Source organism: Rhea pennata, chromosome 2, assembly GCF_028389875.1.
Source record: "Rhea pennata isolate bPtePen1 chromosome 2, bPtePen1.pri, whole genome shotgun sequence".
NCBI lineage: Eukaryota > Metazoa > Chordata > Aves > Rheiformes > Rheidae > Rhea > Rhea pennata.
In genome coordinates this window covers 144,760,583-144,786,978 of record NC_084664.1, presented here as the reverse complement: position 1 = coordinate 144,786,978, position 26,396 = coordinate 144,760,583, and the positions used below count along the sequence as shown (strand labels likewise).

General features: G+C 36.6%; 1 protein-coding gene across 1 annotated transcript in view; it reads right to left on the bottom strand.

Annotated features, from left to right (window-relative positions):
* Positions 1–26,396, bottom strand: part of CNGB3 (cyclic nucleotide gated channel subunit beta 3) — a 69,651-nt gene that overhangs the window by 16,143 nt on the left and 27,112 nt on the right. Inside the window, exons 5-11 of the mRNA XM_062568369.1 lie at positions 19,407–19,554; positions 17,866–18,051; positions 17,032–17,240; positions 15,096–15,146; positions 13,014–13,100; positions 11,329–11,393; positions 5,822–5,944 (exon numbers count right to left, since the gene is read on the bottom strand). Coding sequence (XP_062424353.1) covers positions 5,822–5,944; positions 11,329–11,393; positions 13,014–13,100; positions 15,096–15,146; positions 17,032–17,240; positions 17,866–18,051; positions 19,407–19,554 — 869 coding nt within the window. The remainder of the gene's footprint in view (positions 1–5,821; positions 5,945–11,328; positions 11,394–13,013; positions 13,101–15,095; positions 15,147–17,031; positions 17,241–17,865; positions 18,052–19,406; positions 19,555–26,396) is intronic.

The following is a 26,396-nucleotide window of genomic DNA, read 5'->3' as shown; positions in this document are numbered from 1 at the left end:
CGTGAACGTGCTATTGTTTCCTTCGTTTCTAAGCTAGCAAGTTATTGGTTTAGGAATATTTTTAAAGCCACCTATTAATTAGAATTTAACTTTCTGAGTGTCTGAACAATCACATTTCAGCTTCACGTATGATTTGTAATGGAAGTTCATTTCCCTTAATTGTACACTGAGAATTTCTATTTCATTTAAAACTACAGCTTCTGATGCAATGAAGATCCGTTCTATTGAATTTATTGAATTTGAATTAAAAAACAGAGCAAATGCTTTTCGAGATGATTGTTTTGAAATAGACACTCTAGGATGCATCTTCTCTTGTCTGCCCTGAATTTGAGGCTACCAGATCTGCTTGCAGAGTTGAGGCTACATTTTAATTTGGTGACCCCTCACTTCTAACCTTCTCTCATTTTAAGATAGGAATTCCACTCCCATTAATAAATGGTGCAAGTAACAGTTCAATTAGGAGATTAAATTCTATTGCAAATATAAGAAAATGAACTCCCAGTAACAACTAATTCAAATGGGGATTTTTTTCATTTTAAACCACTTCAAAGTGATTCCAGATCTTCCATTTAAAAGATTAGGCTTTACCAAGCAATTGATTTTGGCTTTTCTTAGGAAGTCACTTTTCTCCTGGTTTCAGATTCCTGAAATGCAGTAATAATGATCACTTTTACTATAGTTATCTGCTTTTAGATTGTAGCAAATAGAACTGGCAGTTTTATTCAGAGTCCTCCACAAATCAAAAATTTCATTGCCTGTGTGTCATCATGTCACTTTTGCCTGTTGTATTTGCAAAATAAACAGCTGGATTACACCACTATAATACCCACATTCGAAAACAGGCTGTCACTTATGCATGTTTCCAGCAAAGGATGCATAAGTGGTGGCCTTATTTCAGAATTCTGTAACATAAATTAATAGCAAGAAAAATCCTCAGATCTGCTTAAGGAAAATTTCATATTTAAGCATAAAATTATGTCCCTACTGCGTCCGAGGGGAATCATCAGATAAAGCATATTAATATCATATTCATTCACCACAATTGAGAATGCTGTGGCACTTGAAACATGAAGACTTTATGAATATGGAAGTATAAAGATAGTAGCATTAGTTCTGAGCTAGTAACTACAGGAAATAAAAGTAATTAACAAAGTCCTTAATTCCCAACGGCCCTGGATGGCAACCTTGTTAAGGTCACCATGATAGACAATATAATCTTGGCTCTGGGAACATCAACAGGGAAACAAAACAGTTCCTCAAAGAACTTCAGGGGGACAGTCTTCTCTGCACCCATGCATGTATAAAATACAAGTTTTTTTCCAGAATCACCCATCCGTTACAAAGGTATAGTTAATACAATGCATTCAACTGATTTTATTTCAAAGGAAACTTTTTGCTGGCAAAGACATGGGATGTTCACTATTTCCTAGGCACAGGTTTTATATTTTCTCCATTTATTCATTCTTTTGTTTTTATTTTAATTTGAAATAAGAGTTACACAGTTGAAATATAAGGCAGTTTTTTTTCTAAGAATTGAAGAAATGAGATTGTAAATTTTGTTTAGAGAAAGCCAGAAAAAAACAAATTCCAATTTCAGTGGTATTAGCAGCTCTGATTCCTATAGTTAAAGTGTCTGGAAACCATCATTGCTTGCCATACAGCTTACTACCCTGCTGTAAAATTACTGTTGAAGCAAACAACATGAGACAAGAAAGGGATTTTCTCTCTGTACAACTCAGGCGGTATGTTTATCCTTCAGGCAATCAAACTACTAGATTTTTCCCTGAAATAAGTCTGAGGTAGGGAAAAAAAAGCACTGCACACAAGATACTTGTAATGCTATGCCAATGAAAATATCTTTTTCATAAAAGTCCATTTCAGAATAAGCTAAATTTCTTGCATGGTTTTGGTTAATATAGTTAAATGTTTATGCATATGGCTATCAGATTTTAAGGTGATATGCACACATTAGTTTCAGGCCAGTGAAGCATTAATTCAGGGCTGTCACATTAGACTCCTCTCTGATTACAACTGGGATGGTTATGAAGTGGAGTTAGGAGGTAGCTTTTATGATCTTGTATTCTAATTCCTTCCATCTTGATACCTTTTTTCTTGAGTGACTTATCATCAGTTGATTGTGAGTATGATGGTCTTAAACAGTATAGTGTGAACTACAAAGCTTTTATATATAAAAAAAATGTGGCTACAAGTAACAGGTTTGAAACAAATCTGACGTATCTATGAGCTGGGCTGCACATTCAAAGCTCTGCAGGCACAAAACTGTCTCTGCACAGCAAGCACTGTGAGCACGACGCATCAGACCTACCGCAGGTAAGATGTTTAGCTGGTACGCATGTGTACAGGTCTGCACATACGAGACACTTTTAAGATGCGCTAGCCTTACTGAGTACTGGGCAATGTGTGCCAAAGAAGTACAGCCACTCTAAGCACGCACAGTGACCATGCAGATGTCTGCTAGGTCTGTGCCCAGAGCAGAAAGGCAACATGTTACAGAGAAAATTCATAAGGACGCAAAAGGATGTTTTAATGAATAAATTTCAATTTTAATGAATTTTGCAGCCTGCTTGTAGATGACTTTCAAATGGCAGAAATTCATATACTCATAAAACGTAAGCAAAAGGAAACAACTTGTAGTGCCTAATTTTAATGTTGAGCTTAAGGGGTTGGGTGAGGAATTTCAGCTTCCTACACTTAGTTTCCCTTATAAGCAGTGGTTAGAGAGAAAGATAATTCCATGGGACAATTCAGAACAATGACATTAGTTTCCTGCTTTGAATCACTTTCTGGAGAATCTGTCCCTTATTCTGAGGAGTTAGGGAAACCAGTTTCTTCCTTAGGTGCCTAAATCAGGCCAAAACGGAGTTCATATTGTTCGCTTAGCTATAATTAGGAGACCTTTTTAATAGCCTGCTGCTCTGGGCAGGTAAGATCTACACCTTTGCCACTGTGGCAAAGGTGTAATGCTATTCTTCTTTATTAGGAGAATCTGAGGTCTGCCTGCCTAACTGTACCAAGCTCATCAGCGCAGTTTTAAGGTTGGGAACGTACTGTGTGGTTAATTTGGTCATGCCGCAGGGTGGTGAAGCTGACTGTCCTCTGCACCTCAGCTTGGTGGCTTTGATTGACGGCTGCCGTAGCAAAGCTTTAAGCCTTTTTGGACTAATGCTTTAGAGTCTGAACACAAACTGGAAAAGAACACAGCTAGCAATAATTTGCAAAAAAAAAAAAAAAAAAAAAAAACACCTACTTCAGTAATTTTGCTAATTTTTCTTGTGGTTTGAATGCTCTGCTACATCTGTTAGTTATAAATTGAAATTTCACTGGTTAGTACGCCTGTTCAGGAACATGCATACGATCAAACTGATTAAGGAAATTGCTGTACGTATATTCTTCTTTTTAGCCCAGGAAAGGAAAAAATGACCGTAGAAGTGTTGGAATTTTTTAGAACTGTATTTGGCCATCACCAGCAAGATTTTATGGACACAGTAGGGGTGGTACATAAAACATTAATGCCACTAAATTAGTGCCAGTTCATTTGCTTTGGGTCAGTATAATCTGAGATCACTGCAATTTTTTTTTTATTCATCAAAATGCTAACTGTCATTTTTAAATTAGCTGATAAACTGTGTTTTTCTTATCCATGTTCCCATTCTACTTCTGTCTGCTTCAAATATTGGCAAATCCTTTTGCTATGTGAAAGGAAATTATGTCTGTGTCACTGTACCATAACACATACTGCAGTTCTGATCACTTTCCAACATATTTTTCCCTGAGAGTTCTTAGTTCCTGCTTTCCAAAGAGACAAGGATACCTAGAAGTATCTTATCTAATGTGTTTAAATTCACAGTCAATCTCAGTAAGAACTGATATTTACAAAATGTCTCTATTTCAAAAATCTCCAAATATTCAACAACCAGAAAATATATAGGGCCTGATTCTATAAGCTCATGCCAAAGACATTTGTTGTTACAAGATACCATGAGATATATATTTCATGAGGTGCAGCTCAACATATGATAATGTGTGGGATCCCACGAACATTAGATCATTTATTATTAGTATGAGTTAGGTATAGGCAAAACATTAACTGCATGCATTTACCAACTAATGTCAGGATGAGGCAGATTAATGAGTTAATGAGGCCTGCATGGATATATTAGGATGTGTGTTTTATTTCAACATCTCAGTTTGATGTAGAGTTTGAATTATCAGTTTATCAGTTTATTATTATTTATAATAATACTACCCTAAATCACATATGATTTCTGTGTGATATCATTTGAAAAATTCTTCTGTCTCCTCAGGGGAAAGGTACCATAAAGTATTAAGCAACCTGACCATTGATTGCCTTTGGACACAACTGCATTGTCTGTGATCAAGCTAGCAAATCATTTCTACCAGCTGGTTCCCCCACATGAAATGTAAAATATCCCTGCCCATGAGAAACAGGAAGACTTTTTTTTTTGGTCTGTTCTCTAGGCTGCTCTGAACGGTAAAATCTTAAAGAGACTGAGTAGGCACCCTACTTTCAGAGTGCTTTTGTGTTTCTCAGACTTAGTTACATTCTTTTTTAATTATGAAGCTAGCGAATGAATATAAGAATGGTATTAATTAAAATGAAAACAGTAGAAATTCATCCCTCATTTTTTTTTGGCAGATTTATGGAAGTGTTGAGCTTTCAAATAACTACCTGTGTATAACTTTGTATATACTTGTGTGTAATAAGTAGTCCCACTGAGCTCCATGGGCATGCTTAAATGGGTATCTGATCGCACTACTCAAGCTGTGTATTTTTCTGGGGTGTGGAAACTTCAACCATGTCATTTTTCGAGAGAGAACCTAATTATTAAAAAATTGGTGCTACTTTACACAAAACATATTTTACATTCAAAGGCTGTTTTATTTCCCTTCAAAATAGTGACTTTACACTTAACTCATGAGGCCTGACAAAATTATAAGCAAAAAAAATATATCTCTAAGCTATTAAAAGAGAACGGCGAAAAAATATTTAAAGGGTGATATCCCCAGTACTATATTATATGTCCCCTTCCAAAGAATGTAATTAATGAACAAATTGAGCTTATAGTCTCTGAAAGAAGTGCAAATATTTTCATGCAGCTGAACCTGCTAGATATATTCCTATGTAATTATGTCCTAAACACGTTATGTTATGACTTTGCTATTTTTTCTTTCTTCCTTTCCATCATCTTAAGGAATGTCTCTTACTTGGCTCCAAACCCATTGCTGTCATGAGGAGATTGTGGAAGAGTGTGCAAATATGCACTCCTTCCCACTGGAGAATTTCTTCACCACATGTTTAAGCGTGACCTTCTCCAAAGATCAAAGTCAGCGGGTAGAATTTTTTCAGACCGATCATTGTGGTGTTTAGCGGGAATAAAATACTGCATTTTAATGAAATAATGCTGTGTGGCAGAAAAAAATTCTCCACCCCTGAGCCCTTGAAGGGGTTGCTCTGCTATCCCTCTAACACTTCCCATGGGCATATGTAATCAGTAAGTTTAATTTATGGCCCCTGATACTTTCTAAATGTTTAATTAGGTTAATGCTTAGTGCTGACTCATAAAACTATAAAAGCTAAAAGTGAGAAACTGATTATCTACTGCACCTGCCCTCCAAGTATTTGTTAGTAATGAAAGCTACTAATTGGCAGTTCCGGTGCTAAAAGTTAGCTATACAGGCACTTGTAAGAGTAAGGGCTTACCTTGCAAGCAGAGTCATGGGAAAGAAGAGGGAGGCAGGAAGGAGCAAATCAAAGGTCTTTTAGAAGGAAAGGACTTACATGTTTCCTTCTCCATCATACACCCATCTAGTGCTTCCAAGTCCTTCATAGTCTGAAGCCCAGTAATACAGGCACGCATTGATGTGCAAGATAAACAACAAGTATCCAGTTGTCCGAATGACTCTATAAAAGTCAAAAGATTACAAATTGCAGATGACTGAATTCCTGTAGAATAGTTTGTATTTTTCCCTTCTTTTAATATGGAACCCTTTGCTTTTTTGGATCAACAATGTTTATATTAAGCATCCACTAAGTAGTTCTCTACCTGCATTAACTGTGAAAAAAATAGCTGGCAGTTACCTGTCTCTCGTGTTCTTCCAAGGTCAAATAAATAACTTTCCTAGAATGCTTTACACAGGGTCATGCTTCCCTGAGGATTCCATAATCCACTTATTTAACTGCCTATTGAATATTTACAGAAAGGTGAAACTGTTTTAATGAGGCTGGAGGGTACAAATTAGTAAGTTCACCAAACTCTTCAAGATAGACTCTAAACTTGTTTTGAACTAAAGCCAAGAAGTGGCTGAGGTCAGAAATGAACTGCTTTACAAGAGCTGTGTTAGAAAGCCTTCTGTAGATCTGGCAAATAGTACGATTTAGTGACTATAGCAGGATTTGTATTATTCTTAATCCGAGCTCTTATGCTTTGGGCCAATCCTTCAAAGAATGCCAATGATCAACTACTTAAGCACCAGGCAGCTTTCTGTTTAATGCAATAACGATTTCATTGTGTTTCCTGTGTGCAAACCAGGCAGATCAAAAGAAAAGATCTCTTGGATTCAGCTCTCCATTCAAGTATTCATGTAGCTGAGGGACAAGTAAGTAGGAAAACTACCAGGACTTGCCTACACACTGAGAGGTTGGTCTGTAAGTTTATCTGCTGCAAATGAAATGCATAGTAACTGAGAGAGTGGTCATATGAAAATTTAATATCTTAGTAAGACCTATAAACTAGGTTAATGGGAGATAATGTCTCTTTATTTGCTTGTATTATGCACTACTTTGCTGGTTCTTCAGCTGCCCTCCTTTGTACCTCCATGTCATTGAGCAATCTCGTACATGTACTCTTCTTCTTCAGCATGATGAGAGACGGATGCCACTGTTTAAATGTTGGTATGTCTCCAGGACTAGTCTGTTCAGGGTTGCAAGCTGCTGAGAACAGCAAACAGCCAGTATGAGCCAATAATTTGGTAATACTGACTGTGCTAGGTCCTGTGCATGTGCTTGAATCCATGCAGGTGGGCTCCTGATGTCTGAGAAGAGTAAAGTTTCTAGAAGCCCTTCCTACAATATATGTTTCTAGGCACATGCTGACTCTACCATAACGGGTAGACTTGATGTAGTAAGTTTTATTAGCTCTCTTCCCACATGCTTGATCTAGTGAGTTTGAGAAGAGACTCCATCCAGGTTCATATACTTGCTGTGTGCAGTATTTATCTTGCCGTCACCCAACGCATAGCAGTGAACCTTTTTTTGACGCCTTACAACTCAAAAGGACTTCATATCAGAAATGCAGGTCAAAATAACATTGTTACTTTGAAAGAAAATGCACTGGTTTGTATAAACAGCCTCATTTCTTATTTTATATTTCTTAGCTCCCATTTCCAGTTGTCTTCTGTACAGCTATTTCTCCATTTGTTCTCTTTCCCTCTCCTTTCTCTAGTGTCTTTTGATAAGCCAATTAAACAAAAACTTTGCCATAAAAATGCTTTTAGTGATGACTGCCTCATGAACTGAGAACTCAGTGTTTTCTGAAGTATATTTTAAAGTATCCGATCAGAGCATAACATGAAATATTTAATAGATTTTTTTTCAAATACAAAGTATGACATTTGGTAGCACAGAAGTATTTTTCGCATTTTTTTCAACTGCATGCCCTAGCAGTGCACTGATGGAAAAGCCTGCAGATGATAAAGCACCAATAACGTTAACCTCATATTTGCTCAGTAATATTGAAGTCCACATGCTTCACCATGGTTCTTCAGTATATCGTCAGGGAGATATGAAATTGCATTGTAGTTATAGAAAGTGTTCTATTTCACACATTTCAGGTTTCTGGCCTCTTAAGAGGATGAGGTAGAAAATGGATTCACTTCATAATAGCGTTCACACCTCTGCACATGGTTAATACTGGAAAAAGCAAATGGTTTGATGTGACCAGGAAGCAAAGACACAAGCAATAATTCTTAGTGGTGGCACTCAACCAATACCATGCTACAAAGCTGTCCAAATCAACACAGCAGAACAGCTTTGCAGAGAAGCTGGCCCTGTTTTGCAGTTACTCCAAATATTAGGCAGGACCAGTGAGATCTTGCTGTGCATGTCTTAGCCTTTCTCAATGAGCTCTTTCTCTTTTCTTGCTACACAGATCAACACTACATCTCTCAAAGACGTACACATCCCTTTCTCAGTCACTTTAAACAATCATTTCCCATTCCACACCTCTATATAGTGTGAAACTCTACTTCTTGCAAGACTGCCTATCAAGGCCAGTCAATGGGTTTGCTTGTTTGCTCCCTTTTCTTTGAAAGCCTTGTGTAGCACAACATCATTGTTACATGCAAGCTAATTGCTTGATTTAAAACCATCTTGCTTAATAATCCATATCTTGCAGTACCCATTGCAAATATTACAGGAGATACAGAAAAGTTGTTAGAAATAAGAGTGTTACCCAAAACATGAAGAAAAATACTTGTTAATTTCCTTATTTAAAACAAAATATGTTTCTAAGCAAAATAGACCTTTAAGGACATTGATTTTTTTGACTACCAAATATTTGGAAGACAATAGAAAAAGAGTGGAACAAAAGATGAATTTGGGGCAGATTTCTACCTGTTTCCTTGAAGCTAGGCTGAAGTGGGGATTAACACTGAGAAAGAGAAGAACCAAAAGCAGATTACAAAGAAAGAGCGATCCGTGATCAGGAAAAGGAGCAGTGCTGTAGGACACAGTAGGATAAAAGACACAATAGGGCAAGAGAGATGCATGGTGCTTCATCCGCATTTTGCTTCCTCCTCCTTTGTAAATCATCACATGCTAAGCCTAAAGACTTCCCCTTTCAGCCTCCTGTTGTGACTATGTCAGCAGTACAGCTCCAAATACACCTTTAATCTTCATCTCTTCACTCACATCTAACACAACTCCTTTCCACAGACCACTGGAAGAAAAAGTTCACTCTTGATCTCTCCAGTCCTCTTGTTTCTTTCATTACAGGCTTGCAACAAAATCCTTGCCTTGATCGACGATTGCTTCAAAAGCTGAGGAACAACGCTGTATTATCTGGTGCTAATCTGAGACAATATCCTCCAGGAACAGCTAGTCTATGTTGTCATCCTTGTCCCCATCCTTCCTCTGCAGCTGCAGGTGGACTTACTGCTACTCCTAGTAGTTTTGCAGTGCTTTTGCACTGCAAAAACAATCTGTTGCTGTGATAGTTTGCTTACAAAGCTGCTTGACAGTGAGATGTCAAATACTGTTATCTGTAGTAACCAGCTGTACAGAGAGGAGTTCTTTCATCTATAGTTGAAAATGATGTTGGCTAGCCAAAAGAAGGATTGCATGGTGAAAAGAATCATTGGATTTTATGAACTAGCAATTATTTTTGACTTATTTTGGCTTTGGCATCCAATAAAATCTCACTGTGCATAGATCCCAGTTACAGTCAATACCAGCCCATTTTGATGACTACTTAATGCAGAGGAAGTTCAAACCATGTGGAAGTTCAAACAATGATTTTTACTGGATCTACAGCCAGCTACATCTGTGAAGGAAGATCATAGTATTTGGTATGCTCATATAATCATGCTTCAGTTTGTAGGAACTAAACCTGTTCTCACAGAAGCCACCTCTGACTGACTTGCCCAGCCATAGACATACAATCTCTTCCAGATAGGATGAATTGCCTTTAAACTCAGACACCTAAGTATTTTTTTCCATTTTTTGAAACAAAAAGAGGAGAAAGTTGAGTAATATAATCACAGATGAGAGATAAATAGCATAAATAAGAAGAGTAAATAAGTCACAAGCTAGTTTTCGGAGTATTGACTCAGAATAAAAGATTCATGGGTTCAAAATCCATGTCCATGGTAATTGGATAATCATAGGTATATGAAAGCAAATGCTTTGTTCTCCAGTTGCCTCTTTATAAAAGAGAATCTCAATATGTTGTGAGTATATCTGTGTGGGCTCAGGCTTGCTGTCACACTACACTGGAGAATGCTTAACTGAGAACCTATTTCATGCCTTCTGGGTCCTGTACTTGAACTAAAGTTCCCTTAGAAACATCAGGCAGGAGTTCAAACAGCTTCATATCAACCAGCTAAAACCAAGCTGTTTGTTGGGAACTTAAGCACCACAAGATTAAGCAACAGAAGAGAATTATTTTTTATGATTGGCCACATGGAATTAAATGGGTAAACAATTGCTGGAGTGTGTTTAAAGACCTAGCTTTTATTTACTCTAAGTACAAGTCACTTACCTTTTCTGTATCCATTTTGCTATCTGCAATACTAAAACTAGATTTATTACACCCTAGGCACCTATGCCATATGGTGTTATCCAATCCATGATACTATTGCTAAATAGGATTAAAAAAATAAAAATAAGAAAGAGTAATTAGGAAGAAATTACAAAGTATAAGTGAAACAAAGAAGAAAACTCATTCTTTTTAATGAGATTAGAAATTGGAGAAAATAGTAAGCCAGTGATTTAGAAATAAAAAGCAATTTCCCCATGTTGTGGAAATTACAAAGAAACTTGTTCTTGTAACAACAAGAGAGAAAAATCTTAAATAAGTGAAAGGAGATGGCAACATAAAAATAATGTTTGTGGAGGTTAGCAAATCAGAAACACTTTAGATGAAATTCAAACTTCTAAGTTTTGTTTTATTAGCAAGTATCAGAAAATACAAACTAGATTTTTTCCTTTACAAATTTAACTACAGTTTCTAAATCTTATAAACTGTTTCATTTGCAGCATATAAATCCCAAGTCTGCAAGTTAAGTGCAATAATATCTGGAACAGAATAAGGTGATAAAGCACAGATTCCTGTTGCTGTTGCAGCAGCACGCAGGAGCAATACATGCCTTTGAACTGGAACAGGGGACAAATAAGTATTGCATAGGACAAACCAGAGTTGACAATGATTTGGCACTGCAGTGAACAACTTTAAGAAACTGTCATTTATCTCTTCTTCATTAAAGAAACTTCTGTCTGATACTTTTGATTAGTTAAATTTGACAGTATTCTCAATTTGATATAACCTGAAAGTAGCCTTTATGCTCAAACAGGCCAACTGAACTGAACAGGATTTCATAGATGAGTGAGATGTCACATTTATTATTCGCAAGATTACAATAAAGACAAAGAGATATTTTTTAAAAAAATCAAAAAAGATCAGTTAAAGGTTTATCATATTCAGTCCAATGTTTGACTGACAACTCAATGGATCGAGTGAAAGACATTCTGTGCCAAGCTTTGGACGCCGCAGGGGTTTACTGAGCACATACCTGTAGATGTATGCTTTATCCAGGACAGCTTCCAACCGATCATTAAACTCAAAGAATGTGTTATGCTGAATGGAAAACAAATGAAAGTAATCCAACCACGATTCTTTGCTAAAGAGATTTTTCTAATAGTCCTGACACTAGTTCACATATACATTTTGAAAGCAAAGAATTTTTCAGCAGTCTGATTTTCTTTAAACATTAAAGGTAGACTGCAAAGCAAAGATGAAAATTTAAATAAATATTTTTTGGGTGTTGATTGACCCATTAAGCTGATTATGGAGATAACCCTCCTCTTTCAGTCAGACTGCTGCTGATGAATGACTTTGCTTCCTTAAATGTATATATTTGTGTGGGCAATTTTTTCAGAGAAAATTACACAGATAAAAATCCCTTTTTTCTCATTCTACAATTCCAGTAATTCTCTAGTTAGTGACATTTATCGGCAACCACATATTAGACTGTGTCATGTAGTAACACTTGCTGCTGTACTGAATCTCTCCCATTAATAATTTCTATTTTACTTGTAGTGTTAGCTCTTAATATTCCCATGTGCCTTTTCTTTGTTTCTGTGCCGTACATGTCTGCTTGCCTCATACTGAGTTCTGCTTCACTTTTCATTTTCTCATACTGCTTTGGTTCTGATTTGTGGAAGTTTGGAGTTTTGTTGAAAGCTGAACTGAAAACTATCGTCATCTTATTCTCAGAATTCTTGTTCCTCCCTTCATCCTTAGCTGAAAGTCAGTTCTTTATGTGACTCAGCAACATATTGTTCTATATTGAGCATAATTTCTTAAATGGTTGGTAAATAAAACAGACTCTCTCATTGTTACACATTCCTATCAGTAAGTGCTTTGGATGTTCACACACTTTATTTTGCAAGTGATTCATGCAGAGGCAGTTTTTCAAAAGAAGAAAGAACAAAAATACATGGATGCTTGATAGCGTTTAGCTTTTAACCTGTGCAAAGTAATGAAGTGGAGCCTACTGTATCCTGGAGAATTCAGCTAGAGACCGTGGTTGCATGCGGGGAACGTATTTAGCCACAGAGCAGCCTGCAAGGTAGCGAGGAATGGAGGGAGAGAGCTGTTGTCCTTCCCCTGCACAGCCCCTCGGTTGCACACTCTATTGCCTGTCCTTGGATTCAACAACAAAAGTGGGTTTGGGCTTATTAAATATAGTGTGCACAGTTTATATTGTCCTTACAATTCCCTCCTTTACTTTTAAGCAGCTGCCATCGAGGTGCTTAATGTCACCAGAAGGGGTTATGCTGACAGAAGGTGAAGGGGGGCAGAAGGGGAAATAGAAGGGCAAAATATATTGGCATTACTTAGTGATCTTAACTAGTTTTAAATTAATGTTTTTGATCTTTGAAAATTAAATAGGTAATTTAAGATTAAATTAATTTATGTCGTGGAAGTATAACAGTCTTAATCACAAAATATCTTTTTAAAATACAAGGAAAATAAAATCAGAAGACAAATATAGAAAAAGGACTTAAACTACCTGGACTATATCTGATACTTGTTTATAGTTTACTTACTGATGTTGTAGCTTAGACCTTCAAAATTTTAAAACATAATTTTCAACTTCAGAATTCCTTAATCCTATATATTATAAACAAATTTCCACTCGATTTTAAAAGCATTTATGTGTGGTTAGCCATCCATCACAAACACAGATCTTACCTTTAACATCCTATTTGCTCTAAATGCTGGGTTAAATCCAAAGAAGATGTATAAAATTTCAAACGGCAATACTGATATCACATCAAGCTGTTGAAGAGCACAAGTCAATTTAAACTTCACAAAAATCATAATGCTGTTACTTGCTGTCAGAAACCCACTTAGATTGAATCACGATTGAGCATCAACACTGAACAGTCAGCATGCTATGCCCGTAATTTTCAAGGTACTGGCAGGCAAGATTATCTCTTTGAAAACGTCAACAGCTTTGCTCTGTTCTACTTTAATTCCCTTTTGTCTGAGATTTTTATCTATTTCATGGGGATTCTTATTAAGAGTATCTCAGATATTTGACTATTATTGCATTGTTCTTTCAGTTATGGTTCTGTCGAGACGAAAATGTGCTCTGGTATGTGTATGGCTGCTGAGTGGAGGTGGGGAAAGCACTCCACAAGCGCTTCTTAGTAGTCATATGGCTTTTAAAGCCAGGTTCCCTGAAGCAATCTAGGGAAACATGACAAATTAGACTCCTTGCTTCCAACCTGCACCAGCCATGTAGTGCATACAATAGTAGTGCATACATCATAGTCTCATGGAACCTTTTTTTAAAAAATATGTTGTCTTTTTTTTTCCCCACATTTGGATGCTTCTCCTGTCCATATCACTAACATTTGCAGCATCTTCTAGCAGTCCAGTAATCATGTGATTACTTTTTTTCTTTTTTTATCTGCCTACGCTATTCTTTCCAGGAACACTGTGGACAGAAGGAAAGCTGTAGGAAACTTGGCTTTGCCTTTTAACATTTCATATCCTGAAACATCTTGATTTGTTGTTGCTGACATGATTTGGGAATGAAAGAGGGATGTGGAACTGAAGGCTTTACCTCACTGTCATCAGAAATGCCTATACCCTGATAGACACAACTCATGTTGGCAGCAACCAAGCCTGCAACACTACTCTTTGATTCTATGCAGATAAGACCCAGTTAATACCCAAACTCTGTAAAACAAGACAAAAAAAATCAACAACAACAACAAAAATCTTCTTATGACCTCTTTCAGACATATGTCTAAGGGGAGGCAAAATTTAGTCAGAAGTGTTTTAATATCAGTTACTGCTAATCAGTACTTAATTATATGACAGATTCCCAAATTATATCTATATCTTGTCTAGTAAGAACACTTAAGTCCCATTAGTTTCTGTAGAAATCAAGAGTACTAAACATATTGCAAGAGGAAACCTAAAATAAAAGCAGATACATCTACTTAATCCTCTTGATCTGAGCTTGACTCTCTCTCCAGCTCATTTGCCTGTAGCTGTTTGCTTGGGCTTCGATTCCTGACAGCACTTTTGCATAGCTTAACTTCAAGCATGCAAGCAGTCAATCACATATAGACAAATTTTATCTGAAAAAAGACAAGTGCAAGAGTATGCACAGAAGGCGGGGCAAAGATCATAGTTTAAAAGATGCGGGCTCTGTGTCACAGAGATGTATGGTTACCAGAACTTCAGTAGAGTGCCTGTCCTCTGTCGGCAAAAACAGTATTTAGGAATAAAATGAGCAATTTTCCTAAAAGAAATGCATCTTTGTTTTTATATAGTGCAATGAGCATCAAAAACTTAGTTTGATTTTTTTTATTTACCTGTGTGAGCAATGACATGTTCATTGCCTCAATGTACTTCCTAGAGTTCACCAAACAGAATTATCATCTATTTTTTAAATTGTTAATTTTGTTTAATGAATCTCTGACAAACTGTGCTGTTACCTTTCAGTGCATATGGGGATGATCTCACTCTGCAAGAAATGCATCAAGAATTTAAATAATTTATCCAACTATTTTACCCAACAATTATTGCTTAAAATTAATATTTACAGTTGTGTTTAAAATTATTCTATTTTATAACTAAACACCGTTTATGAAGATGGCAACAGTAGCTTCAGCTGGTGAGAATTGACATGTCATATGCCTTCTGGTGCCTTTCTTAAATCAAGAATGATTTTGGTGAATGGAAGAACCGTGTGGAACCCCACGGCCCGAACGCAAAGCAGTGAAATATGACTACAATAACACGGAATCTACTTACCCGAAACTTCATGGAGCTGTGATAGAATTTCTTCATTTCCACTTTGTCTGACTACAGCAACAATGAAAGGAGAGAAAAGCATAGTTAAGAACAATATGTCAGCAATGAGGGCTGCTAATGTGCAATAACAGCACTCTTCTGATAATGGGGATGATAACAGTTATATTAATAATGGTCTAAAAGCATGAATGGAGAAATACCTGTAGGAAGAAGTAACGCTTTCTATTAGACTAGTCTATATAAGACCAGCCTGTATGAAATCTGCTTGTAAAAACAAGGTTTGGGGTTTGTATGTTTTTTTCCAAGCCTGTCTGGTCTACTAGAGTATGTTGCACTTTCCCACAAATCTTCCCTTCACTCTTGAGATCCCCCTACAGGTTGGTGCTTGACCCAGCATCCTTCCTCTTCAGGGTCAAAAACTCCTTTTGACTTCAGTGGTTCCAGGAAAAACACTAAGAATATTTCTGATTGTGCTGTACAAAATTAGCTCACTGGAAGCTAAATGAATGTGCTATCATTAGCATTTTAATAATCAACACTGCATTCATTAGAAATGATTAGCTATTTATTTGGAAATTGCTCTCCATGGGAACTGATGCGAGTACCTTAATAAGAAAGGCTAATCACAAGTATAGAAAGAAATGTATCTATTACTATACTTACCGTGTTTATACCAGGGACACTATAAAAATAGCTTTAAAATCATAAGGATATTTCCAGGCCAACTTTTCATTGTTATCATTTTAAGTATTAAAATAAATGTGGGAGATCAGGCTGCAGATGATCTCTTCAAGCACTAAAATCTATGAATCTTACAAATAGCTTCAAGTGAAATAAAAAAATAAATTTCCTATGTCAGACTTTTAACCTTGTTCATAAACCTTGACTTTTGTGAGATTTAGGCAAGATTGTCAGTTACTGAATGGTTTGGCAGGGAAAAAATACATTATACTGCACTGCATTTTAATATCTACAAGAACTACATTTATATAGTCCTGTTGGAGATCCCTGTGTAAAGGTATTCATACTGTGTAAAACATTTCATTGAAAGCACTGAACTAAAGCTAGTTCCAAATTACCCCTGAGAATATATAATTTTGAATCTTCTGTCTGTTGGGCACAGTACTGTCATATTGAAATTACCTACACTCATTTTTTTGCACATTAGGTTTTCTTCACTAGACTTTAAAGAAGCAAAGGTTAGGAATTTTCTAAAGAAAAGTCAATGTTCTAGATGCCCTTGTGATATGCTAAGGAAAAGCTTTGAACTTTTTTAGACACTTGATTAGAATTTGATTTTGTGTTATTATATAAAAATATAACAAAAATGTTAGTAAAATTAAAAATGAATGTATCACAAAATAAAATGTCTCAAATAAATGGTTTTTAAGTATCTTGAAATTACAGGGATTTTCTCTGATTTTGGCAAAAAAACACAGATCTCACAATCTATAAGAAAACATTCATCTCTGGCCCAGCCCTGGTGGAATATGTCCTGTCTTCAGCTACAATTTCTCTACAAAATGAATGGAAGACTACAAACTTCAGACATGTATACTAACGTATAGAGATGTGTATGAGTATGTATTCATATAACCCCTGATTTCAGTGAAGCTGCATCAACGTATTCCTGCTGAGAGAGTTCTATGTCTGTTCTGATTGCTCTCATCTCTTATTGTTAAATCTTTTTCTTTTTTAAGGACTTTTGGACTTTTGTGTCTAGATTTGCAAGACTCATGCAGAATATAGACACTTTCCTTCTTCCAAAACAGAATCGTGAGAGGTCAGTGAAGAAGAATATAGATATACTTTGATAAATAAAAATTTACATGGATGTGACATGGTAGGCAAGAATGTATCGAGGAGTTTAAGGAATTTTTATAATGCACTTCAAATCCCAACTACTACCTGTGGAAACCCTACTTCCAATACTTACTATTATATCTCCACCTTTTAAAAATTGCACTCGGGGCTGGAAAACCAGCAGGTCACACAGGTAGCAGATATCACAAATGATGTCTATGACAAGCCAATATATCATATTACTTGGGGTTTGATACGGAAACACAAAGCGCAGGGGAATAAACCAGCAGTTCCAGTTGTAGGCGATTGTCACAATCATGAGCCAGGCTACATAACGACGATCTGGAAGACAAAACAGTGAATCGTCAGGCATGAAATCAGAACCTTTTCTCATTCTTTTAGACATAACTAGTCTAGAGCAATGCCTGGGAACTTTTCTGTCCAGAGCAACCTATCATTCTCCCTCTTTTAATGGCACAGGCTCCTAAAGTGATATATGTTGGGTCTGAGAGTCATACACAGAGTTTGCAAAAGGGAAAAAGGAAGGATTTATGAGTGAATACAGAATTTAACCCATTGGAAGGAACCCCATTTTTCACACTGTTTGCGTTGCTTGGAAGGACTGCAGGTGCATGCTAGAAGTGTCAGACGGATTATTCGGCACTTACAAATGGGACAAATTGCAGCTCAAGCATCAGAAGACTTCAGGGTTTTAATTGTGATCATTTTACCTACCAGCTTCGGGGCACTGGAGAAATTGCTCATACAGATTTCTGTGCCTTTACGACTACTGTTAGCTTTCATGTTAGCTTTGATGGTTTGGACCGAATGTTCTTTTAGGCAGAGTCTCTGTTTCCCTCTGTGTTGCACACCAGCACGTGGGTCTAAGGGGGCTTGCAGGTACTGTGTAGTGATAAGTCATTTCATTACTCCTTTAGCACATGCTATTGCATGGCTTTTAATTTACCTGTGTATGAGTCTATGCTGTCTGGTAGCTGCAGATATGCCTTGTATTTTTTCAGTGGAGGTTTTTTGAATTTACAGCACAGCATGTCACAGTAATGATCCTCCTCTGGCTTTGCTTCTGCTTCATCTTTCTTTTCTTCTTTCTTTTCTTCTTTTGGTGGAGGTGGAGGCTTCTTTTTTGATGGTGCTAACAACATAAGAAAGTCACAAAAGGTAACGTTTTAAAAATGGCTCAGTTACTATGCCCAGTTTCAACACATGCAAGAGCCTCAGCAGGCTAAAAATGCTAGTAAAACATTTGGCAGTGACTGCAACTAAAATTCATTATAATACGAAATGCATTAGAAAACAGATTAGAGAATAAAATCACCACTGATATAATCACGCACATCTGCTGTCACTAACACGGCACTTCATGCTCCACAGTGAAATATATATACTTATATTAGTGTATTTCCTTAGACAGTACACACGACCAATGCCGTAGAAGACTGACAAGCCGCAAGGTAACCAGCATTCATTAATGTGCCTGGGCATTTCTTCTTACATGCCAGTTGTAAGTAAAACTAATAGGAAGCGTGTGGTTTTGTAAGTTTGTAGGCTTGTAACAGTCGCGTGTTACTCCTTTGAGACCAGTTTTTCCAACTTTGTGCTGGATAACTTTGTCTACACATTGCTCCAATTTATTTTCGTGGCTTTACCTCTGAGTAGGATACACAGTCTTAGCCATAAATTGGAAAATTGTGCCTATAATGATTTAGAAAATAAAGATCACAAGTTCTACAGAGGGGGCAAAATAGGTAAATTAGCAAAATAATTTACAAAAATGGAATTTCTTTATCAGTTGGTACAGTTTATCATACTTTAAGGACTATTTTTTCTAGCTTATTAAAATTCAGGTAAATGACAGGCTGCTTCTGAAAAAATAGTAGAGTATAAAATCCCCACGTTCAATCTCTTGTGAAAAGGAAAAAAAATCAAATTTCCTCTAAAGAGGAAGAACATCACATGTTGTTTGATATTTCATATGTTGTCAAAGATATGTTTAATTAATTTCAGATGAATTTACACTATCCAAATCATGGACTCAGTGTGTCTGGGAGATTACTGCCATAGATTAAACTTTATTTACTTTTATACAACAAATCTAATCTCTGAGTCATTTTATATAATTTAAAATAGTGCCTAGGTATACAGATTCATGGGGATGAATCTATATTGCTAAAAAACACATATGTGTCTTAGAAGCAAATATAAGTGACTATTTGACAGGGATGGTTCTAGACATTGTCCCAAATTTCGCTCTGAAATTCTTGAAGAGGTTCAAAGGGAGTTTTACCTACAGAGCTGCTTTACTGTAGCCTGTTATGGAAAAATTGACTTCCACAGGCACAAAGTGATTTATTTCAGTGGATGAGCATCTGACATCCTATGCTATACTTATCTGAAAATTTTATTCCAGCATATTTTTTCTCATCAAAGAATTTTCATCTTTACATTCATCAAATGAACAGCTACTTCTTGCATTCTAAAACCACTTACAAGCTGTCGGACTGCCTTCAGGCGAGGACAGCACTGGATCTTTCAGCTTTTCTTTGTAGACAGTTGTTCTCTCCCGCATTTTTCTGACGATCTCTTGAAGTTGGCCATTGGCATACTCATTTGTTAGGAAAGCTTGAGGTGGTGCCTTCTGTGTGCTAATTAAAGCAAAAGGAAAAAAAACCAAAAGCTTGATATACTGGAAAGCAATGGAAGAAAACGGCGCTACAATATGAGCAGAAGTCAGACATTAAGACTGCATCTCTTTTGTAAATTTACTGTAATTTTTATTGCTTATTTGTAAATACAATACATTCACAATACAATATTATTTACGATAAATAGTAAATGAGATAACTGTAATTTGTCTGCTGTTACTTTCTGCTTATATCAATTGATCATTGCTGGCTATGTGCAGCAGCCTACATGATATTTATGAAGACGCAGTCAGGATGCCCCATGCCTACTGCCTACTTCACTAGTAACTTCCTCCTTGTGATTCTCACCAAGTCCTAGTTTAGCTTTGTAAGGCCTAGAGCTTAACATACATATTGGCTGAGAGAAAAGGTATGCTCTTCTGTTCTAAGCAAGAAAATGTGGTTATTATCATGTGGTGATGTGCATGTATCTAATATCTACGATTTTGTAAATCAGATGTTTAGGAGACCCAAGCAGCTGGCAGCTCGGCCATGCGTTTGGACTACTTCTATGTGGAGACAAGAACATGAGGTAAAGAGCATGTGCCCAATTCCAGATGTGGAGTCCAGATGTGAATGTACTACATTTGGATGTAAGATTTGGGAAGTGTTTCTTAGCATGATTTTTTGCCTTAGAGAATCAGAAAAAGATCTGTAGCTCCATAAAATAATTCTGATTTGGAAATGTATCAGAAATTAAACAAAAATTATGGTTTCTGTAAAACTGAATTGTGGTTCCTTTTTATGAAGTATAAGGTTATGAAAATCAAAATTGTTAATATGCATAAAAACTAATTTATGACCACATTATGTAGTGGTAATAAAGCTTCACACACATATAACTGGCTAGCAGTTCTTGCTGCTATCCTAAATAAGATTAAAATGTTACTGTGCAATGGCATAACTGAAGCATCAGATCTTGATCATGATGCTAAGCAACTAGTTTGCTGATCTGTAGAAGAGCTCACAGGACCCACCACTGGCAAAATTAGCTTGATAGCAACAGCTGATAAGATAAGACTATGAGTGCAAAGACGTATGTGAATGGAGCACCCAAAACTGTCTGAGAGGATGTTTGCCCCAGACTGATCCTGCTAAAAAGGATGATGATCATTGGCTGCATTGCACAGTAATCATGGAATTATAAAGAGACTTTTGAAACAAAGGAATCAGCGTGAGTAGAAGTATAAAGAAAATATGAAAATCTATTATGCTGGGGAGAGACCTTGTGGTGGAAAGTGTGAAACTCAGTTTGATCCTGCCAGAAGTGGCCCCATGGCATCCAGGGCTCTGTCTGGGCCTGGCAGTGGCACCTCTGGAGTGTCCATGCCCTGGTGTGTCACCCACAGCTGCAGTTCCTCAGGGTGTCCTCGCCCCAGCATGGGTCCCCTGCCACCACGATCCTTTTTGTGGTGCCTCCCTTATGTGGCTGTGGCTTTGGCAGGTGATGGGTGCTCACAGCGGTGTCAGAGCCAGCTGGCCCCACTCTGACCCACGTGGGGTACGTCATGGTCCCTCCATGCTGGTCACAACTGCTGCCCCAGCTGTGAAAACTCTGCCATTTTTGCACCATACATCAAGTAGAGAGGAGAATTGTTTTTCCTTTCTTAAAGATTTTTGACTTTCTGTCCCAGATATCATAGGATGTAGATGTTACAATGAGAAAAGCAGCAAAGCAAGAGTGAAGTGGGCTTGAAATGTCAAACTTCTTGAGAAAACCTCCCTAAAAGTAAGAAAAGAAAAGCAATATGACAGCACCCTTGATAGGGAAGAAGTGAAAAACACTGCTTGGTGATCTTTGAAAAAGCACTATATCCCCTCAGGACTTAAAACTGCTTCAGTGATCCTAACAGAAGGAGCTGTAATTAAAAGAGGAGAGTGTGGGAAAGGGATGCGTGCAGCTTTTTGAGCAGCATAGCTTTTATGAGACACAACACATATCACAGTGCCTAAGGAAGTGTAAGTTAAGGATGTGAAAATCCATCAAAAATAAAGTATTGGAGAAAATAAAGATAAACCATTAGGAGAAGAAACAGCAGAAATCTGGAAGTATGTGCTTAGCATTCCTCTAGTTTAAGCTTTCTCTGTTTTTTTACTTCTTAAAACTCCCCCAACCAGAGATTAATCAGACAACTCTGATATACTTTGCAATCTCATCACAATTTCTTTTACCTATTCCCTTTTCTCTGACCATCTGTGAAGCAATTAAATCCTTTCTTGTTTTGAGCTATCATGTCACAATTAGTCTTTCAGTTTCTATGCAAAGAATTTCAAATAATTCTTACTCTAACTTTTTGCTATATTTATTCAGGTCATTAACTATTTTATAATAAAATGAAATTATCACAAATGTCCTGTCAAAGGCTCCTTCTTCTATCCTTATGGGATAAGCCAAAATATGTGTGACATTTTCTTGTTAGTTCATAGCCTTTCCAACACAAAATTAAGTCTCCTCTATTACAGATTTGTTGCTTTATTGTTACTGTATAGGCTGATGCAGCTAGAAACATTTCGCTTCTTGGTACTGCTTTGAAGCTACGTGAATCTGATTAAAGTTGTATGCTCTATAGTTGATGAGAAATTGATTTTACTTGCCCTGCTTTCCACTTGGTTTGCATTATCTCCTCCTCTATTATTTTCTACTAAATAAATGCTTACCTTAGGTTTTCTATGGCTAGTGGAAATGGAAGAGGCTGCATGTTGCAAACGGCTTACTTGAAGGTGTGTATAATCCATGTACTCAGTGTGGAGCTGCACTTTAACTTGTCTCAGCAAATGAAACTTATTCAAATGGCACTCCATCTCTCATGCTAAGTGCTGCTTTACCATGATTAGGTGACTCCAGTGCCGTGCACCTGGCTTGCAGTGCATGCAGGACTCGGTGGGATTTGAGGTCCGGCTCTGCATCCTCTACTGGGTCTGAAAGCATCCTGCTGACCAAGATGCTTTCCTCTTTTGCTCTTCTTTCTGTATTCAGAGGAGCTTCTTTCACTATGTGTGCAGTTTTTCCACGTGGCAAACTTCAGATTAGCTCTATCAAAATATGTTTTATAAACTCCTATATTTCAACTGTGAGAAAATATATTTCATAAATGTATGCTGCTATCTGAAAAAATCCGTAACACTTTTTACTGAATTCAGTTACAATTCTTCTTTCTGCAGCACTTAATAAAAGTCTGCCTGTGATCCTACAAATAAAATTCTTCATCTTGCAGTAGAGATTTTAATGCTTTTATTGAGCACTAACGTTATGATTTATGATCATATTTACAACCTGTGTTTTGAACAAATAATTTGCAGTCTTTAATAAATTATGTAAAACTCCTCATCCAAATAATCAGTTTGCAGAAGGACATGACAATGCATAGCTATAAAACTGTCCATAAAACATGGTGGTATAGATGAAAAAGATTTCAGTGTGATTGCAGAATGTAGTTCTAGGCTTCAGTGAAAGGTCTTGATTCAGACACATGCCAAATATGCTGTGATAATCCTGGTGTGGATATAGTTCGGAGACTCGAACCCTGTGTCTATCCCTTCATTCCAAGGCCAAGATCACACACCCTAGACAACTGGGGAACCTCACGGTTCTGTAAGGGAAAATAACGTTTGTCATCTATGAGGGGGAGGAACAGAGGTATTCAGAAAGGCTAACGAATTTTTCTCATGCTCTCTTTATAGCCAAAGGAAGGAGATAAGCTTTTCTGAGCAGAGGTTCAGAAAGACTGAGCTAAGTTCTTGCTCTGAATTGCCTGCTAAATGAGCCTGCGCTTCTCCTTACCTCACAGGAAGCCTATGAAGATTTAAAAGTGTATTTTAATATTTTCATTAATGACCTTGGTACCAAATGTAGTAGTGTGGTAATGACATTTGATAGGACATAGAATTAGGAAGATTATAAAGCAGGACTTTACAGTAGGACTGATTTCTATATTGGAAAAAATGGAATTATTTGGACTGAATAATAGAAATGAGGGCAAACTTAATGGGTACATAATGCAGTCATGCATTTAAGAACAAACTGTAAGAATTTCTTCTGAGAATGAGGGGATCATAAACTGCAGATAACAGAAGGAGAAATATTCAAGGGCTTTAATCAACAGCAGGATGCCTATGAGCCATACCGTAATGTGGCATATATGTAACCCTAGAATGTCTCTGAGATGTGTCCTCAGTAAAGTAAAGGAAATATTAATATGAGGATACAAGTCAACGGTGAGACTTGTTCTGACCAGCTACACTCAAAACGTGAATTCACATAGGAAACAGCACAGAGAAGGTCTATCATCAGAATGATCAAGGCTGTTGAGAACCTGTCTTCTGAGAGACAGATCTCTAGAGAACCAGCAAAGCAGACTGAGAGCCAGTTGGATTGATGACTGCAAATTCAAAACTGGGTAGAGGACCAGGGAGGGAAAAGAGCGATTTGAGATGAAGAATAGAATTTTAGGAGGAACAAATGTAAATAGAAATATCATGAATTAATTTGAATTAATGATCATAAGAAAATTTCTAAGACTTCAAAGATGAGGTTTTAGACAGCCTTCTAATATGAGCAGCAGTTGAAACAACCGTAACAGATTTTAAGAAATTATTTGCTAAGTTCATGAAAAGTGTTGTAGGGAATGTAGAGAATGGATGTGACAGCACAGGAAGCCCTTTTCAGCAAATAAACTTGAAATATGTAAAGGGGGGAAGTGAATGAGTAATTTTACTGGTAGAGGGGACACCACATCAGCTACTATCAAAGTCTCAGTAGTTCAGGTGCTACCAATGTGAAATGAGTTTCTAACATGTATATATATATATTTATGTATATATAAAATTTTACAGTCTAGAAACTGTAGTTATCAAACTGTAGTTATTTAAACTGTCAGCAAGTCTGTTGATGGTTTAGGTCCTTAGAAATTTCAGAAAGCTCTGAATTCAACTTTAATTTTCAGTAATACTCTTGAAACATGCATATCTTTTATCTTCCTCTGCCCCACTATCTCTTCTTCTTTTCTAGTGGGAAAGTGTCTGAAGAAATAGATCTTTCAGTGATCCAGTAAAAATATGTCTTTCCCTATTTGTGGCATATGTTTTGGAATGATGGCAGTAAGTTAACTTGTCTTTGTAACTTTTTAAGAGTGGATAAAATATGTTTTTATTTTCATTCTGTTTTAGGATAGCATTATGCTTCACCATGGAATTTGAATTTAAAGTGATGTTACTTTCATTCTACTATCTATTTTCTTAGCTATTTGATTAATGTAAATATAATGATAAGGTGACTTGTACTTGTGTAAGTAACTTTGGTTGTATGTACAAGCAAGGATAAGCCATAAGCATCAATAAGCTTCATATAGGCAGTGTGTAAGCAAAGCCAGCCATTGCAATTGATGACTTCCCCTTAGTTCAGTCTTTGTAAGTTGGTTTTGGCCCTAAACAAGTGTTCTGGAAGTAAAAAGTAGAGATCATTTCTCAGCTCTCTTGTTTTTTATTCATATAGGAAAATGGATATAGAAGCAACAACCTTCAAGGACGCCGTTGTCTTTTCAGTTATCCAGTGGCACTGAACTCAGAACCAACCTCTTCACGCAGCGCAGTCTGAAGGCTAATTATCTGGGCTGCATGTGGTTCCCCCTGCTCAGCTCAAAGGTTTGTCACAGCAGCTTCTTTGAAAATCCTCTTGGTCATTCAATCACAACAGGCCACGGCTCCTCTAATCTTCTCCATAGTACTCTCTAAGGAGAAGTCAGTCTCAATGTTGAACACACAGACTCTGCCTAAATTACCAGATTAAAATGTTAATATATTTTCTTTTAATTACTAATTTTGCAGCATGGACTACTGCAAAGAAATTAGGATGAGTGTAGAAAGCATCAATTAACTTTTAAAATCACCTTTCTTTAATGTAACTAGTGATACAAAGAAGTTTAATTGCACTGGATATTTACTGTGATTTTAAAAAATACAGCAACTTTGAAACTAACTACTTTAGAACAAGTATAACATTATAGGAAAGAAAACTGCTATAAGATTGTCTTCCTTATTCATGTGCCTGGTGCTGTTGTACCATTTAGGGCTTTCTTACATAAAAATTATTAAATCTCCTCTATGTGGGGCATCTGCCTCTTACTAGGAATTTTTAAAGTTAGTTTTTAACATATATATATGCCTGTTATGTTCAAACACATACAAACTCCTAATCATTTACTTAAGCATACCGTATTTTATGACTAAGGAAAAGAATATGTTCATCAGAGTATGATCCAGGGCTGTATAGAATTGACTAACATGGAGAACAAATCCTTCTTTAAACTTTGCATTCTCCGTATTTATTAATGAGCACTAAATCACAGCTAAAGTGAAATGAAATGAAAATAAAATGAAAACACAATAATATTTTCCATAGTGAATTAAAAAAAGTTGTAATAAAATGTTATAAATTTCAAAAACTTAATTTTCAATGGATGTTTTCATTTGACATCTGATTTCATAAAAAGCATAAAAAGCACAGAAGTGTAGGACTACAGAGAACTGTGAGACGTCATATAATCCTATTTCCCACACCTTACAGCAGGATAAGGTGTACCTGTGCCGTTCCTTACAGATTCTCGTCTAATCTGTTCTTAAATATGTCTAGTGATAGATATTTCATAATCTCCTCAAAGAATTTATCCCAGTACTTCATTATCTTCACTCTTAGAATTTCTGCTTGTTATCTAACAGAAATCTTTTCTGATGCAATTTGTCCTATCCACTGTGAATATGAGGGAAAAAATGTATAGTTGAAAACATATAGTTTTTTTTT